The sequence below is a fragment of the Trematomus bernacchii genome, unplaced genomic scaffold (genome assembly GCF_902827165.1).
Source record: "Trematomus bernacchii unplaced genomic scaffold, fTreBer1.1, whole genome shotgun sequence".
Taxonomy (NCBI): Eukaryota; Metazoa; Chordata; class Actinopteri; order Perciformes; family Nototheniidae; genus Trematomus; species Trematomus bernacchii.
The window spans coordinates 3,291,612-3,310,495 of record NW_022987821.1 but is presented as its reverse complement, the minus strand read 5'-3'; the positions used below and the strand labels follow the sequence as shown (position 1 = coordinate 3,310,495).

Genomic DNA, 18,884 nt, shown 5'->3' with positions numbered 1-18,884 from the left:
CAGCAGTTTTGTCCACTTTATGGTAAAATGTTTGTCTTTAATTGAGGAGATAAATATTTTAAATAAAAACAGTAATGGGGACATTTCAGTGAACTTACTTTGTAATGCAGCATGTCAGAGTAAGACAATATAAGACTGTTTTTTATCCCTGGCCACCATTAAAGGCTTAACTGGGGACAAACAGGAAAGATACATTAAATTGCCAGAATGTAGAGACACACTGCCATCTTGTGGACACTTCAAACTCTTGCATTGGACAAAAAGTACAATATTTATGTAGGATAAATACAATAATATACATCAAAAATATAATTCCATCTAAATGGCTTAAAAATAAGGCTTTATGTTAATTTTCCAAATATTTAAATGACAACATTCTCATTTATGATTAAAGAAAAGGGCCGTGCAAGTAAATGTTATCTTTTCATCAACCATCAACTTTTCTCTTCCCAGCAAATAATAACCTGTATTTGTACACATTTCCTCATATTATAATATTCCTCATATTGTTAAAATATTCAAAAAATAAAGCTCTTTATTCAGAGCCCGGAGGATAAGGACACTTCTGTGTGTGATCAGATCACCTTTAATATGGTGAGCGGGAAAAGATTGACTCAAACACTCAATACACTGTCAGAGGCACAATAATGAAGGCAAATCCACGAGATATAATATGCTTCAAAGTTACAAAAAAACAGAAAACATCATAACAAGAGGTTAACATTTGTATATGCTGTGCAGAAAATGTACAAAAAATGATGAAGGCGTGAGTCAGGTTAACGCAACAATAAAATACACAATATAGGACATTACGTATTTTGAAAAAAAGACAAATATATATATTTATATACAGGTACACAAAGATACTGCAATGTGGAGCCTTTGCCTCCACGGTTTAAAAGTATAATAAGTACATAAGGCTTTTTTTCCCAACTAGAGGCAAGCAACAAGATATATTTTATATTTTGATATGAATACTTTGTGATTGAATTGAAAGCACACTTTGAGTCTTTTAAATGTGTACTTTTTAACATCCATCTGTGATGATTTTTGGTTTTATTTTGGTGAATCTGCTGTCGAAATGATCATAATAGGGAGAAAGGATGGGATTTCACTGTAATACTTACAGTAATTAAGTAGATTTAAGAGTAAAATACATGTTTTTCACTGCTTTTTTAAATACTATTTGAGCAAAATCAGAATGAGAGTTATCTTTATGATTGCATTTCATACAAACAGGGCATTTTCGAACATTATTTTAAGGAAATCGAGCCAAATCAATAAAAAAAAACGACTACATTACCCAGAATGCCTTTCTACAACTCACTTGTTCCTATGATGCCACAAATCAACACTACTACTAGGCACTTTAATGTGACATGAATGCAGCATATTTGTAATTTTGTGAATATTCAAACCATGTTCACACACAACTACAATCACTCGGGTCTATTTCCTGCTGTTCATGTGCAGAAATGATCCACAGAAAGTAGAATTCTTGAACAAAATATTAGTTTTCTGTTTTTTCCCTTTGGTATCCTGCAGAACAAAGAATCACAGATGGCTTTATTTACTAGTCTTTTTGGTATTTAAGGCAACATTCAAGTCAGCTGTCACTACTTTTGTCTATTACAGCTTCTAAAATCAAAACCTTCTTTTAGGAGTTTTAAAAAAGTACATACAGTAAGTGCTGATAACTAGTGAAACTTAATTAGACACAAATCAGATTTCATGGCTCAGTACTGATGATGCGACACACATTTCTTGCAATTCAAAGGCTTTCCCGTGATGTTTTATTTCCAATCTAAGTGCTGAATCGGGTTGTTTTGAAGAAAATAAACAGACAATCACAAAGAGGTAAATTAAAAGGCACTTGTTAAGCATTTTTTCCATTTTTTCCCTTATTTAAAATATACAATAGCTGCCTTTAACTGTTCTTACTTCTGTGTTTTTTCGCTGCCGGACGATCGTCGATATTTCCCGGTCGTCCGAGCCATAAATTAACCACAAGGACAGAAACAGGAAAGAGGAAGAGGACGGAAATATGAATAAAAAGTCTGCTCTCATATTTAGTTTCATACTGAGAGACTGATTATTAGATTAGAAAAAGAAAAACGAATTTAAAAGACAGTTTTAAAGGGGCCCTGTTATGCTCATGTTCAGGTTCTTATTTACATCGTATGCCTCTGCTGTGACATGTTTCCATGCTTTCATGTTCAAAAGGTCTTGTATTGAAGGCAGTAAGTGCTTAGCTATTACTCTCAGTCTGGGGCCATTCTAAAAAAGGACAATTATTTTTTATTTAAATAAGACATAATAATGATTTCATGATCCAATATCTATCTAATCTAGAGGAACCAGTTGCGTAAGGAAGCTCTATTTTAGTTACCATTTCTATGCTTTGGCAAACACATTTAAAGGAATAGTGCAAACATATGTCACAAATTGGCTTTGTGAAGTTAAGGCGAGGGCAGGTTTGGTTTAAACGATTTCTTTTGCAAATATTCCCAGTGGAAATGTGACTTTTTTTTCTCTCCCTAAAACAGGAAAACAACAACACAGAAACATTTAAAAAAAAAGAAAAACAAAGAACTGGCTCAGTGATGAAAGCTCTGATTGAATGCTTTAACAATATATAAGAGGCACTAACAAGCAGCTGCTTTCACTGAATCATTATAAATGGTGATTTTCTTTCTTAGCAGGATGATTATGTTGTGCGTTTTCTTTTGAATACCCTGTCTGCGCAGTGAAGAGTTGAAATGAACGAAATCTAGACGCCTTTTCAAAGGGACAAAACAACAACGACAACAAAATTAGATATATGTTATCCTTCTGAGCGCTCAAAATAAGTGAGTATGGTGTTTGACGGCAGAGGATTAACAGGAAGTAGATTCAGGCCCACTTCGTCCTCATCCTTCAAGTCTCTTTTTTGTAATGTAAGTGAAATATCTCTCTTTTTTAAGTGCTAATAACTCCAGGAGATCAAGCAGATTAAATGATGCATTTCTTCTGATAACAATGCAACAATAAGCTAGACTGCTTTCATTGTTTTTGCGTTTTTGCACGGCTCAGCCAGACTCATAAATCCAACATGTTGATCATGTTTTGAGACAGAATAACTTCCATTTTAACCAGACTAGCTTTATCTGTCGAAGAGGGTCAATTGCAATAAAGAAGAAATCTGCAAATTTACACTTTTGCAGGATTCGTCTGTCATCATTGATTCGTAGTGGAAGAACACAGGTATTTGGACACACTTTTACTGTTTTTCGACAGTAAAAGTGGGTTTTTAAAAAGAGACTTTGAGGATGAGGATAAAGGAGTTCATTTGGTGGATTTTCCCTCCTCCTCCGATGAGTTAGTTCATCATCCTGGCAGAAAATCAAGAGTCTCCAACTTGATTAGAATAAGGTAATCGGTAATCTTTTTTTCGTGGTATAATTCAACACGCTCCAAAGAGGGAAATGTCTCCTCTTCTTCAAAGAGCATCCGTCCTGAAACAAAGCTTTCCTCCGTGTTTCCTAACAAGAGGTAAAAAGAGGAAGGATTCGCGTCCTGTTTTGTCCCCTCTTCCTCCTCCTCTGGCACATTTCAGTTTTTCAGTCTGATCCTCTTTCAGGTTTAGAGACAGGAGTCTTTTTGATTCCTTTAATCCGTGTTTCAGTCCGGGTCGGGATCCTCTGCTGTCCTGGAGTCACAGCGGCAGTTTTCCTATTTGTTCTCTGAGTAGTATGCGTTCCCATTGGGCAGCGAAGAGTAGGGGAACCCTCCGTTACCCACCACTGGACGGCTGTTGATCTGCGAAAACAGAAATACAATTATACATTTTTATTAGTTCAGTTTGAGATACAGTTTCTGATTGCTTTGATATTATATCTACCTGTGTCTGTTCGTTGTAGTTCAGGTACGGCTGCAGGAGTCCGTCGGGGTCGAGCGCCGTTGCCGTCTGGCAGGACAGCGCCGCCTCGTCGGGGTTGGGAATGGCCGTCATCCCCGGCATGACCCCCGCCTGGTAGAAGTGCGCCGGCTGGGAGGGAATGGGGTTGCTGGCGGGATTCAGTCTCTGGGTGAGGTGCACTCCGTTCACAGGCACAGACGTTCCGGGGGCATTCCTGAACATGCAGCTGCTGGAGGGGGGCGGCTTCATGACCTGCTGAACAGGAAACGGCCCGCTCGGAGTCTCTGGGGTCATGAACATCGGCCTGCCGTTGACCACGTTCTGCATTGCCACCACCCCGGAGAGAGGAGTCCTCTGGAAGCCCGACATTTGGTTGAGGCAGGCGCTCATCTGTTGGTGTCCACTGGAGATCAGCTGCGGCTCTGGAAGCCATCTTTGATTATCGCTGTTCTGAAGCGCAAAGTGTCCCTGTAAGCAGCTCGTAGCGTCCGCGGTAAAACCGGACTCGTTTGAAATATTTTGGGTGTATATTTCTGCAATGGTGGCTTGGTTGGGGACAGAGGAGGAGCTCCACTGGTTTGCCTGAAAGCTGAACACGGGGTTTAACTGTCTCTTAGCGCTTTGGTCCTGTAGGCCCATGATGGGCAGGCTGGGGGTCCGCATCTGCAACTGTGGGGCCATTTGGTTCAAATGATTGCTTTGCCTGAATGCTCCGAGGTTGTTCTCTTTAGCAGCGACCGGCAGGGACCTCTGTGTTGTTGCCGCGGGGGGGAAGGAAACGGGAGCTCCTGTGATCCCCAGATGAAGATCAGCTGACATGGGGAGCGTCTCCTGCAGGGAGGGGCCGTTGAGCCTCATCTGAGGAACATCCATGTGGGAGAGCTTCATCATCCCGAGGCCCTGAGTCGGCTGTACGTTGGGGATCAGGTGGTTCTCCAGATCCCAGCCGAAGTCCTGCTCTGGATTCTGGCTCTGGAGGTCCAAAGCAGAGATGCATGCTGGTCCATCATCGGGCAGATTGAGCCCGCCGTCCCTCTGCAGCTGCTCCTCCACGTAGGACAGGATATCGTTGTTGAGGATCTCGTCCAGGTCCTCGCTCATCTCACAGCTGCTCATCTTCAACAGCGTGCTCTCCCAGCTCTTCAGCTCATCAGGCTCCACGTCCAGGGCCTCGCTGAGCTCAGAGTCCCCCAGGATCTGCTGCAGGGTCTCCATCATGTCCTGCACCGTGGCATCAGTCTTCACCAGGCTGCCCACCACAGGTTTGGTTGTAGTGAGCTGCCACATGTCCCCGGGGACGCTGACGGTGGCGTGCGTGTTCTTGAAGGCGGCGTCGTTGATGGAGGTGAGATTCTCGCCGTGCTCGCAGTACAGCGACTGGTCTTGAGTCAGCATGCAGCCCAGCAAGGATTCGCGGCTCACTGTGTCCAGCTTCCTCTGCTTGGGGGCGGAGCAGGGTTCAGGCACTTCCACGGTGGGGGCGACGTCGTACAGCAACGCCTCTCCGGTGGCGAAGTTAAATGGAAGCGGCAGCTGACGGAGGAGCAGCTGCTCCTCCCCTTCCTCATTTCTGCCAGGAGAAAGGAAATCAGAATACTTTATTCATCCCAGGGAAAATAAAATATAAACTAGAATACAAATATTTAAGAATGTGCAATAAAAAGAAAGAAGGAAAACATAAGAAATTCAAGTAAAAATGTCAAATAAAATAAAATCACATACACATATCATGTATAAAATGTGCAATAAAAGATAAATCAAAGAGAGACTCACGTCAGCGCTCTCTGCCGGGCCACGATGAAGTCCGGTGTCCCCGCCTTGAACACCAGCCGGGCGTTGGTCTGCACCCAAACCCACGTCCGACTTTTAGACAGAAGCCTGAAGATGATGAAGCCGGTCTCTCCGGTCTTCATCACTGGAAACGACAAAAAAAAGAGTCAATACATTTGTTCATACATCAGCCTATAGTGAAACTAGTACAAACAGAACCAAAGCCTCAATCAACCTCTTATTTAGACCTAAATCTTGATTTATACCCCAATATGTCATTTATTTTATATAAACCCCTGACTCACTTCTCACGTGGCTGTCGGCACAGTACATCATGTCTGCAGCGTGGATGAAGTTGTAGCCGGAGCCTTTCATGCGGATCTCCACTTCATTGTAACCCAGAACCACCTCGCCCCTGAGGAAGAGGAAGATACAGGCAATTAAAAACACTTTAAATGTTTCAAATAAAAATCAAAGATCATGAGATATGTGAAAAGTATCTGAGTCAGGTGTGTGTGTGTGTGTGTGTGTGTGTGTGTGTGTGTGTGTGTGTGTGTGTGTGTGTGTGTGTGTGTGTGTGTGTGTGTGTGTGTGTGTGTGTGTGTGTGTGTGTGTGTGTGTGTGTGTACCTGGGGTCGATGCCCATGGGAGTGAAGTCCAGCTTGTGTTTGGTCTGGAAGATGAGCGTCTTGGTGCGGATCTCCAAGATGGTTGGCGGCTGCATCGGCGTGGCGATGGTGAACAGAGCGAGCTGCGACGGCACCAGCGTCCCGTCCTCCGAGACCCGGTTCTGACCGTGCACGAACTTCAGCCGGCCGCGGAAGTTCAGCGCCTGGAGACACAAAGTCACATTTTTAAAGAGGCCCTATTATCTGTTATTGGACATTTTTTCGTAGTCTTTTTCATTCATATTAAAACAGAGAGGGATGTTATTGTACCAGGAAGCCGGAGGAGTTGTCCAGCAGGCAGCGGAAGCGGCAGCAGAAGCTCCTCTCCAGGAAGGAGGAGTTCTCGGGGGGGATGTTCTGTGGGTCGTACGTCACCACGTTACTGGTGATCTCTGCGGAGCTCTGCTCTCCTGCAGCACAAATATGATACGATATGATTAGCCCTAATGCTTTTGGTCTTAATTATCGTATTTAAAACAAGATCATCTGACAATCAAGCAAAGAGAAGAGTATTTTTAAGTATAAAAACGAGTCAATAAATACAAATGTGTGTAAAGTAGTATTTGAATGCAACGTACCAGGGCTCAGTTCGTCCTGCTGGCCGCTGTTTGGCTTTAGAGCGAAGTGGAGCTGCCGTCTGAAGAGAGCGCGGTCGTCGGTGTGGATCAACTCAAACACACTCTGATGGATCACATCCGACTGAAAACACACACACACACAAATCATCCTTTCTGTATAATATGAATGAAACATTAATGTACTGTACTGCATTTCCACAGTTATCATAACTTTAAAAGAAACCTTATATGTGACTCTCTAGATATTCCGTTTTTAGATAAAGTAATGTTAGATATAAGAGTAATAGAGATAGTAACACGTTTTTCTGTTTCTGTGGTTGTGTTTCCCCTCTGGCGCTCATAATTCCTGACTTCAGGGTGTCTTTGAACTCAGCAGAGCCTTCTGAGTTGAATTCGTTTTTTAACAAAGGAGGTTTGTGAGGGGTTGTTTGAGCAACGGAAAGAAAGAAAGAAAGTAAGAGGTGTGTCTCTCTCGGCACCTTCTGCACAACGACAGCCCTGTGTGTGTGTGTGTGTGTGTGTGTGTGTGTGTGTGTGTGTGTGTGTGTGTGTGTGTGTGTGTGTGTGTGTGTGTGTGTGTGTGTGTGTGTGTGTGTTTGCTCTGTACAGTATGTGTTTGCACTTGCATCATCGCTCTTGAACGCAGCTGGCCAGAACAAACTGCTAACAAAACACTGAGCTGTGGATATTTATTTATTATTTGTCAAAATCTTACATTTATTTATGCACAACCAACACTTTATTTTGAAAGTACTATGAATGGGCCACGTTTGTTTTACATTTTAAAAGTAATTTATAATACATTTTAATGCTTATCTGTTGTCTTTTTCATATTGTATTGTCACTTTCAGTCGAGCACATATTTGATTTAATTACATTTTCTACCTGATTTTTCTACCTTGTATGTCTCTTTTTAAAGTTTGTACCACCCTTTTTTTTGGCGTCAAGCACTTCCTAATATATATTTTGAGAAGGCTAATAAAATTGAACTTCTTTATCCTTATAATATTATTAATATTAATATTATGGGTCATGTTTTACCTGGTGGAAGCCGAGGAAGTCCTGTATGGTGGGGGATGTGTAGAAGATGTAGCCTTCAGCCGTCACCACCAACACAAAGCCGTTCAGCGCCTGAAAAACAAATATAAAAAAAGACTATTTATTCCTCCCATAAACACTACTATACAAAATATTTTATAATAGTGCTCTATAAGCCCTTATTTTATATTTAAATTCCTATTACTGTATTTATGTATGCACCATTAAACACATATTTCTCTCTAGAACACACAACAACCAACATGTGTGTTACCTGAAGCAGCAGGTCTCCCTCTGAGAAGCTGACTCCATCGATGGAGGTCCTCTGGGAGGAGGCTAGAGACGGGGTGGGGGGGGTCAGAGCGTTCTGGACGTTTCCTCCGTACATGAGGCTCCGCTCGCTGCTCCAGCTGGAGCCGTTCTGCCCTTTCTTCATGGTGGCTGCAGGAGAAGAAGAAAATGTGACGGTCAGAAACTAAAATAAAACTTATGACAGGTGGACTTCATGTATTCAGCTTCAAAGTGTCAGAAGAAACAAATTAGCTCCAATTCAGACCAACATGTATTCATAAAATCACATTTTTTGTTCTGTTTGGTCAGCAGGTTTACAGAAAAAACGACTGACACTTTTTTCATGAAACTTGGTGAAAGGACGTAGCAGGATAGCATTCAAATGTGGACCATATTCAAGTCACGTAGACTGATACACATATCGTTTTGAAAGAGCACACAGATTTCTGAGAAAAAACACAGACGAAGAAACCACTGACAGGAAATGAAACTTAGTTTAAGAAACAGCTTTTACTTTTCTCCACCCAGTGTGCAAATCTCTGTGCAAAGTTGAGCAACATTTAAAGAAACCAGAAAAAGATGTGGGGCAAACAGCTGATGGTGTTTACAGGATCATTCCTTCAAGCGGCCCTCTTTGAATTGTTGGGGTTTTCCCTTTTCTGTAGTGTGTTTTATATGTTTGAGTGGTAAGCGGTGCTGCAGCACAGGAACAAATAGAGACCTTTTTAAACATTATAGCATGTAAACATGTCACAGTAGAGGCACTCATATGAACCTGAACATGAGCGTAATAGGACCCCTTTTATATCTGGTGAAATGGGAAGTGAGGAAAAATAGAAAGAGGAAGATCTTTTTTTTTATCAGGGTGGAGCTGCCTGATGTTTCCTGTCGTCTTACAACACCGTCACTCAACTCTTCCTCCTCTCCCTCTTCTCGCACTTATCAAGCACTTTTTATCGGAAAAACAGGAGAAAAATAACCTTAAAATATCCTCTCAGAGAGGAAGCAGGTGGAGGAAACTGGTAAAACAAAATGATGATGGATGAAGTGATGGAGGAGGGGAAAAAACACAGTGCAGTTTGGTTCATGGAGCTAAATTATTAAAGGGGCCCTAATCTGCTCATATACAACAAAATGTATCGACATTAAAAAAATATTGAATTATCTTTTAAAAAAGACCTGAAAATGTAAAATAAAAGTCTTATTAATAGTTAGAATAATCAATAGAGTAGCTGCATGCCTACATGCTTTGCAGGCGGCTGGTTCCAATTATTAGCACAGTTTTTGTTCCAATTCCTCAATCAGTGGGTTTGAAACTAAATGCCTCATCTCACACACACACCACACACACACACACACACACACACACACACACACACACACACACACACACACACACACACACACACACACACACACACACACACACACACACACACACACACACACACACACACACACACACACACACACACACACACACACACACACACACACACACACACACACACACACACACACACACACACACACACACACACACACACACACACACACACACACACACACACACACACACACACACACACACACACACACACACACACACACACACACACCCCCCACCCCCCTGTCCTCCAGGCCAAATGACGACAACAGGCAGAGCCACAACATTTCCCACTGGCATTTGAACGCAGCGGGAGACGTCATTTTGGAAGAGTAGAGTCAACGTTTATTTTCTAATATCGCTTGTGGAAGCAGAAGATTTTTGTCCAAGAACAAAATGCAGCGTCTTCTCCAAAACCATCAGGAAAAACATGTTTTTGTAGCATATAGCGAAACAGCATAATAAGTTATACATCCATGAATAAAGTTATAAAAGCAAGGTTCAACTTATAGAAATAATAATGTGATTGGCCAAGTTTGGCTCTGAAATAGTAGATTTAAAGGTCGGAAAACAGCTGTTGTGGATTGTCACACTAATATAGGACATATAATAATATTCCAAAATAATGCTTATTATTTCCTCTTTTAAAGTGGCCCTTTTTTGACTTTGACTTTTCCTGTAGTACGTTTTTGAGCATGTAAATAGTCTACAAAGTTTCTCACAGAGGATCGCCTTACACAAGGATAATTTATCAAGAAGAATGAGGCATCAAAAGTTAAAAGACGAAATTTACAGTAATAAAATGTTCTGTAGCTAAAACAGAAACTGGACAGGATCCAACGTGTGTTCTTTGATGACTAAATGAGAAACATTTACACATTTTAAGACACTAAATAAGTGTAAATATGTACCAGTTCTCCATAAAAATAACAGGAACAATATGTGGTGTGTGTGCGGGTTGTTAACAAATATTAAGTAGAGATGTGTCGCCCTGAACTAAGAAGAGAGAATTTTAAAAGAGTCGTTGTATTGGGTTTCTGTGTGGTTGTAAGTGTGTGTGTGTGTGTGTGTGTGTGTGTGTGTGTGTGTGTGTGTGTGTGTGTGTGTGTGTGTGTGTGTGTGTGTGTGTGTGTGTGTGAAATGGGGTTTGTCCGGGCATGCTCAGAGTGATACACACTCATATACACACCACTTATAGCCTGAGGCATTTTGGTTTAGTGGTGCATTAAAAGCAACAATGAGCTATTTTAGTACCGAGAAGAACAAGGCGAGACAGAGGATTGATTAAGACTGGGAGAAGAAATAAAATAAAAGCATGTGACGTTAGGAAGAGAGCTTGAGAGTGCTAATTAAACTGTAATTGTAATAAGGCGATGAAGGGCAACAAGTACAGAGAAAGTGCAATTTTAAGGCACTTGAAAGTACTCTATTTACTCCACAAAGTTTTAGAAGTACTTTCCCTCCTCTGCATATACCTGACAGCTTTGCATATTCAGATTATTAGCTAAAACAAAACATATATCAACTAATATATATATATTTTGTATAAACCTGAGAGGACCCACGTAAGCGCCTTGGGGAATTCCCAGCTCTGTTTCTGACGTTGTTAAAAAACCCAATTCTTTGACCTCTTCTACCCTCAGCGCTGACGTTTTAACGAGGAACAGCTGACTTTTACCAAACTGCAAGTAACCCTCGTAAAACAGGAAAACCCACTCCACCTCTTCTTCTATGGTTTTCTTATAAAAATGGGCCCTGGAGGAATTTAAATACCCCCTCCTTAGCTTAATTTGGGTACTGTACAGAACGTTTTTATGATCATATTTCAAATAGCTAATTGTGCTCGGATCGTTTGACAATAACTTTAAGAGGCTATAAATAAGCAAAAAGAGCTCAACAGCGCTACTACATGAAAATAAGAAGCACTGCAGGGTAAATTAGTAAGGCTTGATCTATAAAGTGTGGCTCACAAAATATAGAACATGCTGATCACTAAACCGGGTCTTTAAATATCTTGTTTTATCCATTAAAACATGACATGTATCTAATAAAGTAATATATGAACATGGTGCAACCCTTACACTGGTTCCCCCATTTCTCTCTATTCTATCATATTTGCGAACACAGCCCTCCCCCTCCGTCTGCAAACACCCGCTCCGAAGCATTTTGCGGTTTCTGTCGACTTTGAAACCCAAGAGCTGAATGGAATCATTGTTCTTCATCCCTTTGGACTACAGGAGGAGGAGGAGGAGGGTGAGGAGGAGGAGGGTGACAGGAGATCAGAATCACCGACTCCCTCTCTCTTTTTCTCCCCCTTTCACTCTCATTTTAAACTCTCCCCCCCTCTTTCTCTGCAGGTTAGCACATGAACATACGGTGAAAGTACAGAAAAGGCCTTGTGTGGTTTGGAAATGGAGAAGGGTTTCATATTCAACGTTCCCCTCTTCTTTTAAAAGGTGTGTTTTCTAACATCTGTTCTTATAGTGTGGTTCCTGTTGTGTTGCTCACATTTCGTCCATTTGGGGTTGCTGTAATAATCCTAATTTGTTGTGCTATAATACACCTGGACATAGTGAGAAAGATAGGTCTTGGTGGAATAAGTCATGTTCTTTTTGTGGTAATGGGAGTTTAACAAACTGATATGATCATTTATCTCACTGACCCTATTGAGTGTTATATTACATTGAAGTCCATGTCTTCTAATAAAAGTTACAGACAGAATTGTTTTTTTAAATATACAAAATATTACTGCAATTGAAGAGCGTTTGAGACCAAAACCTTTCAGGAAGAAGCATTACATTCTCTTAAAGGAAAAACTCAAATGTAGCTTGAGCAGCAGTTTGGCAACATGTTTTGAAAGAAGATAGAAACCTGCAGGAAAGACAATCATCGAGACGTTTATCTACACCCAGAGTGAGAAATGAACACAGAAATAAATGCTAAATATAATCCTTAATACTCACGCTACACTATACTTAGAACATTTAAAGAATACATCCCTTTATACTGAGAAAACAAGCTCTACATGTAATCTTTTAATATCATAATTGTTTAGCTTTTTATTCCCACTTTCGACACCTGTCTCTCATCCCTCTGCAGTCGTTTATCAAATAGGCGTTTTTCTGTTTCTTCACTTCTCGTCTCTGTTGTTGTAACTGCCACTTCCTGCCCTGCGGTCTTTGTCTCCCTTTGATAACCACAAATATTTCACACATGGCCGCCGCGCCCAAATTCTGCGCCCACAGACAAATGGTAAACAACCCGAGTGGTGCAGGTCAACAATACCTGAAAACACACAAATATCAGTCACATACAGTATAACCTGTTTATTTCTTCAGATCTCAAGAAAATCCCCCACCATGTGTTCTGATTGGTCTAAAATAACACCACACACATTTACTGCACAAAACATCCATGCAAATCCTGAAACAACACATAACGTCCTGGTAAAGTGCATGAGCTCTTTTCTCACACACACATACAGAGACACACACACACACACTCTGCTCCAGCCCTGACCCTGCCCCTGCCCTCCCTACAGCAGCGGTGACCTTTGACCCCAGGCATGCTGCAGCGATAAGGCAGAGTCTGGAGGAGACGTCTCAGCGTTTACATTCCGCCTCCTCCTCGTCTGAACGACAGGTCACCCCCTGATACTGCACACGACCCACCACACACACGCACACGCACACGCACACACACACACACACACACAACACACACACACTACACATCCATATTGTGGGGAAACACAGTTATCACCCAACTTTCTTTGAAAAATGGAGGATTAAGATTGAAGGGGTCTTTTTTAAGGTATTACTTGTAGTTTACATGTTAATTTATGTATTTCATTGACCCAACTAATCGTTACATTATATTGAAAAAAGTTTCTATAAGAAGTTAAATACAAAGGTAGGTGTTACTATTCTTTCAGCTTCTGTTTAAAGGGGCCATATTATGCTCATTTTCTGGTTCATATTTGTATTGTGTGCCTCTACTGAGACATGTTTACATGCTTTAATGTTCAAAAAGCCTTTATTCAAGACCCCAAAAAGAATAATAGGGCCTCTTTAAAGAAAAAAATCGACTGAAAGTCCAGTATCTAAAAGCGAAAGAGTATTTTTGGGCGTTTAAGTGAAATGAATATAAGACACACTATAAAATAAAACTGTAAATTAGAGAAGCCAAAAGTATTTTAGGTAGATGAATGCATTACTTTGCAGTTTGGCAGCATGTTTAGAAAAGGTTTGCACGAAGAAATGTGCAAAGAAAGAAAATAGTACAAAAATATTCGGAAAGGCTTTTTCTTCCCTTTAACACAACAGATGGAAATACGGCTAATTTGCTCTAGTTGCTGCCTAATTTCTGTCCCCCACAAACACACACCCACAGAACGAGACACACACACACAGAACGAGACACACACACACAGAACGAGACACACACACACAGAACGAGACACACACACACTTAGCCTCGCGTGCGAACTTTCAATCCCCAGCATCCTGCACCGAGAAAGGAGAGGAAGGAGGCCGACGGAGGAAAAGACAAGAGAGAGAGGGAAAACATTTAGTGTGATTACTGTGTGTGTGTGTGTGTGTGTGTGTGTGTGTGCGTGTGCGTGTGTGTGTGTGTGTGTGTTGGCAACTTTGAACGGTTTGCATGATTACATGATCTCCAATTTGGAACTGCTAACTGTTGTTACACAGCAGACACTGATGAGGGGGGGGGGGGAGGATGAGGAAGAAGAGGGGGAGAAATGGGGTAAGAGAAGAAGGGTATAGGAGGAGAAAAGGAAACAGAAAAGATGCAAAGGGAGATGAAAGGAGGAGATGTTGGTCAAAGTGGGAGGAGAGGGTCGCGGTAGAACAGAGGAAGAAGAGCTGAAAGGTGGGAGGAAGGAGAAGTAAAAAAAGTGAGGTAAATAGAGGAGATTTTGTAAAAGGGTGAGGAAATTAATGAGAGAAGGGGGAAGAGGGTGAGGAGAAATAGGAGAAGGAGGTGGCAGGAAAAGGGGGGGGGGGAAGAGGAGGAGGAGGGAGAGCAACAGCCAGTAATCTGTAATGGAGTTTGAAACATAATGTAGCCCCGGTGCTCTTATCGCTGTCGTGCCGTGGACCCATTGAGGACAGGAAACACACACACACACACACACACACACACACACACACACACACACACACACACACACACACACACACACACACACACACACACACACACACACACACACACACACACACACACACACACACACACACACACACACACACACACACACACACACACACACACACACACACACACACACACACACACACACACACACACACACACACACACACACACACACACACACTTTTAATCTACTGAGCAATAAAGCTGTGAGTAGGAGGTAAAGGTTATTTGTATTGATGTAACGTCATTGATAAAACGTCTCATTTCACAGATTTATCAGGTTTCTTCTTTTCAAACTGTCTGCACGAAGTCTGCTTTTTTTTTTTTTTTTAAAACGTTACCGCACTCCTTCCTCTAAAAGTGCACCAAACCAAAGTCCGCACCACAGCTCCGAAGCAACAAAACCTCCGACCGAGAGGACCAAATAATTCTGATCATATTCGAAGTATAAAACCTTCGAATATACAGCCATAAATAATAAATGTATGCCCAGAATTTGCTACAGCCATTTGTCTTCATGCAAAAACATCTCGTCAACTTCAATTGTAACTGAAGGCAGTTATTGTGATTATTGCAGCGGTAATTATAATCCAGTTTTAATGGTGATAAATAGTAAGTGTTGTTGAAACAGACAGCAGGGAACGTTCAATCTTAATGTTCAAAAAGCTCTTTATTTTTCTCATATGGCCTGTGCTGCAGCACCTCTTTTCACCCTCTGTCTGAAACCAGAGCCCAGTCTGCTCTGATTGGTTAGTTGGCTGGCTCTGTTGTGATTGGTCAACCGCTTAGAGATGTCCCGCCCCTTAGCCTATTACATACAATGTGTCTTTTAGTGCAAATGTATGATGGGTTCAGCCAGGCCTTTCTGCATGGCCCTGAACCCAGGCTTGTGGGCTGCCTGTAACCCTGAGCACTGACTGACAGGCCCTCTCAGCAGCAGGCAGGCTCGGCAGGCGGCCAGCGGAGTTGCGTGTAAAGAGTTTATTTAGACAAGAGAGCGAGAGGGTAAGAGGAGTCGAGGAGCTGGCTGCTCAAAGATTTTGTTCAGGCCTGAGGGATCATTTCTGCTGCACAGAGGGAGGAGGTCTCACTCCTGTCAGAAAATCAAGAACCGAACGAAAGTCTAGAAATGAACAACTCACCAGATGTGGTATTTATTAAACTAGGTGTGTGTGTGTGTGTGTGTGTGTGTGTGTGTGTGTGTGTGTGTGTGTGTGTGTGTGTGTGTGTGTGTGTGTGTGTGTGTGTGTGTGTGTTTAGTTGGTTGCATGTGGATACAATGTGCAAAGATTTGTAGAAATACATACAAACAAGAGAAAAGATTGTAAGAACACACACCCAAAAGACATGACTGATATGCTCTGATCCTGGCAGAGGGGTGTGTGTGTGTGTGTGTGTGTGTGTGTGTGTGTGTGTGTGTGTGTGTGTGTGTGTGTGTGTGTGTGTGTGTTGGCTGCCAAAGCGTCTGATATAACTGTACTGGCTTTCGAACACTATCAGCTGGATCAGAGGAGTTGGCTTGCTCTAATGTGTTTTCTGTGTCTGATCATGTCTGAGTGATAAGTTTCCTCCGCCAAACATTTTCTCTCTCTCATCTCTTTCACTCGTTTCTGTTTTTACTCTCACCCCTTCTACCCCCCCTTTTTAAAGCAATGCAGTGACCTGAGGTAACATCAACCAAAGAGTTGTCCGTTTTTTCCTACTATATATTATTTACTCTCCGTCCTTCAAGATGTTTAAATGTAAATGTTAAACTCTGGTTAACTACGAGTTAAAATGCATCGTGCGTCTTTCAAACTCCCACAAAAAACCCTCATTTCTTTTCATAGGTGATGCCACGTGCCGCGGGCGCCACGAGGAGGAAGTGGTAACACTTGGCTGCTACTGTGGTGCAACACACACATACACACACACACACCCACACACTCTAGATGCTAGGGATGCTTCATTATTTCCATTGATGCATGATGTCATTGAAAGTAGGTTTAAATCTAAATGACGTAAAGCCACGTAGAGAAAATGTGACTAAAACATCCTGAAAAAAACCGCAAATGATATCTTTAAGTCAATTATTGGTTGTTTTTTAACATAATGATGAAGATAACAAGTCTAAAAGGGGATTTAACGTCAATTTTTCTGTCAGAAATCCTCATTAATCGAGTCAGGAATCAAGAAAAAGTCATTTCTTCCTCTTTTTTTGACGTATTTTAGAGAAGTGTTGCTTCTTTTAAGACAAAAAAGACAGTCAATGCATTAAAAACCAGCTTTAACCTGAAAACTAAGCCACCCCGATGAGTACCCCGAAGCAGAGAGACAGTGAAAAAGTGTGGAGTGAAAGACTTCAGCTGGATGTTGAAAGAAACACACGACTGATTACAGATCAGTGTTTTCTCTCTGCTGCACACCTGCGAATAACACGGACATCTGATACACAGAGCCAATATTTGTCTTTTATTAAAGAGCAGATATCATCCAGCTTGGATCACAGCTGCAGAAAAACAGCCTGGAAACTGAAACAGGAGACTGACTAATGTTTTTAATAATAATTTAATCACATCTTATTCCCAGGACTGAATAAAGTGAGTCACTGTGGCTTTAACAGCTGCGAACTCTGACTTTAAAGTTTGTTTTTGACGTATGAAACATGGAGAGAGTGACTCCTGAATGTATTTAGTTTAAGATAACCACTTTTGTTGAAGCCAAAATGCTTATAATCTAAATTCAAGCCTTTTGTAACGGCAACAACTATGAATTGGTGCTTCTCTGCAGATGTTTACGTGTGTTTAAGGTAAAAAAATCCCTTCGAAAAAGAAGCTTTAAGTGAATAAATCTGAAAACGTCTGCGTGTTGCTCTCAAGAGGTGAATGCAGTCAAACAGGATGGGTTGGTTTGTTCCAGCATGTCTGCAGGAATGTTCCTCAAAGTCAGAGTACTACTTTAAATACTACTAATACTACGAATGCTATTAGAGCCTCTGCTGAATACAATGCAACATTCATTAAATCTCCCACAAAGTGCTGCAGTAAAGCGACAATTAATTATGGATAAGGAGAAGGTTCATCAGACATGAGCGGGGAGAACAAAGAGACACAGTTAGAGGAAAACTCCTTCAAATAAAAAGGCAATTTACAGATAAATATTTGCCTCCTGTCGGCTCTTGAACGCCTCATGCAAAGTGTGGAGTTTGTTTTGATAGGACATTTTATTTTGAAAATCACAGCGTGCAGCAGGCCAGTCATCGTAGTTATCGCCTACTATTGACATGTATTTATGAAAAGGAAATATTGTAAACTTTTGGACCTTTGCTACAGTTTTAAATCACATTTCTGTGCGTCAAAGTTTGGCGACACAGCAAGAGTTAAACTGCGTGCATATTCAACCGAGAAGGGGAATTTTATTTCCAAAATCGTTTGTCTTCTTAGGAACGTCCTCCTAACATGTCACAGACAACTGGCAGAAAAGGTTATTTTCCGTCTCTTTGTAGCTCTGAAAACCAACCACAATCTGCAAGAAAAAGAGCAAACTGCAGAAATGTGAACTCTCTGAACCTTCATATTCATTTCTTACAAATATGTGAAGAGAACTCATCTGTTGAAGCCAAACTGTATCAAAGTAAAAAGTGAATACCCCGAAGCTATGAACCATCTTCCCTCCACTTAGATGTGTTCTTTAATTATAATTGAGCAACAGACATCGGGCATGCATTTTCTTTTCCTAAATAGATTTATAGTGTTTAGGAGTCAACCTCTTCCAATGTAAACCGTGGCGACAGAAGCTAAACAGAGCGAAGTGGGACCGGAGGCGACCAGCGACAGAGAGGAGCTCCGGGAATCAGCAGCCGAGCGTGACTGGATCTAGGACTGTCAGTCGAGCTGGATTTTCCATCAGAGAGGTGAAGTCCTCGGAGAGCGGAGAGGTTTCACCCCGAAAAACCAGCGTCACTGTGTCTACGTCACGCCGACCACAACGGAAAGTCTCTGAGACTGTACGGTGGAATCCTGCTGGAATAAATTATGTTTTTTTTATGTCATGTACATATGGCAGGAATAATTTTATTTTGATTGTTTAGCTATTTA

General features: G+C 41.5%; 1 protein-coding gene across 1 annotated transcript in view; it reads right to left on the bottom strand.

Annotated features, from left to right (window-relative positions):
- Nucleotides 1–307: 307 nt before the first annotated feature.
- The window catches only part of LOC117499211 (aryl hydrocarbon receptor-like), a 37,861-nt gene continuing 19,284 nt past the window's right edge, over nucleotides 308–18,884 (bottom strand). Inside the window, exons 3-11 of the mRNA XM_034151587.1 lie at nucleotides 8,227–8,393; nucleotides 7,956–8,045; nucleotides 6,915–7,035; nucleotides 6,607–6,746; nucleotides 6,298–6,500; nucleotides 5,974–6,083; nucleotides 5,672–5,813; nucleotides 3,881–5,468; nucleotides 308–3,798 (exon numbers count right to left, since the gene is read on the bottom strand). Of these exons, the coding sequence (XP_034007478.1) occupies nucleotides 3,712–3,798; nucleotides 3,881–5,468; nucleotides 5,672–5,813; nucleotides 5,974–6,083; nucleotides 6,298–6,500; nucleotides 6,607–6,746; nucleotides 6,915–7,035; nucleotides 7,956–8,045; nucleotides 8,227–8,393 (2,648 nt within the window). The 3' untranslated portion in view covers nucleotides 308–3,711. The remainder of the gene's footprint in view (nucleotides 3,799–3,880; nucleotides 5,469–5,671; nucleotides 5,814–5,973; nucleotides 6,084–6,297; nucleotides 6,501–6,606; nucleotides 6,747–6,914; nucleotides 7,036–7,955; nucleotides 8,046–8,226; nucleotides 8,394–18,884) is intronic.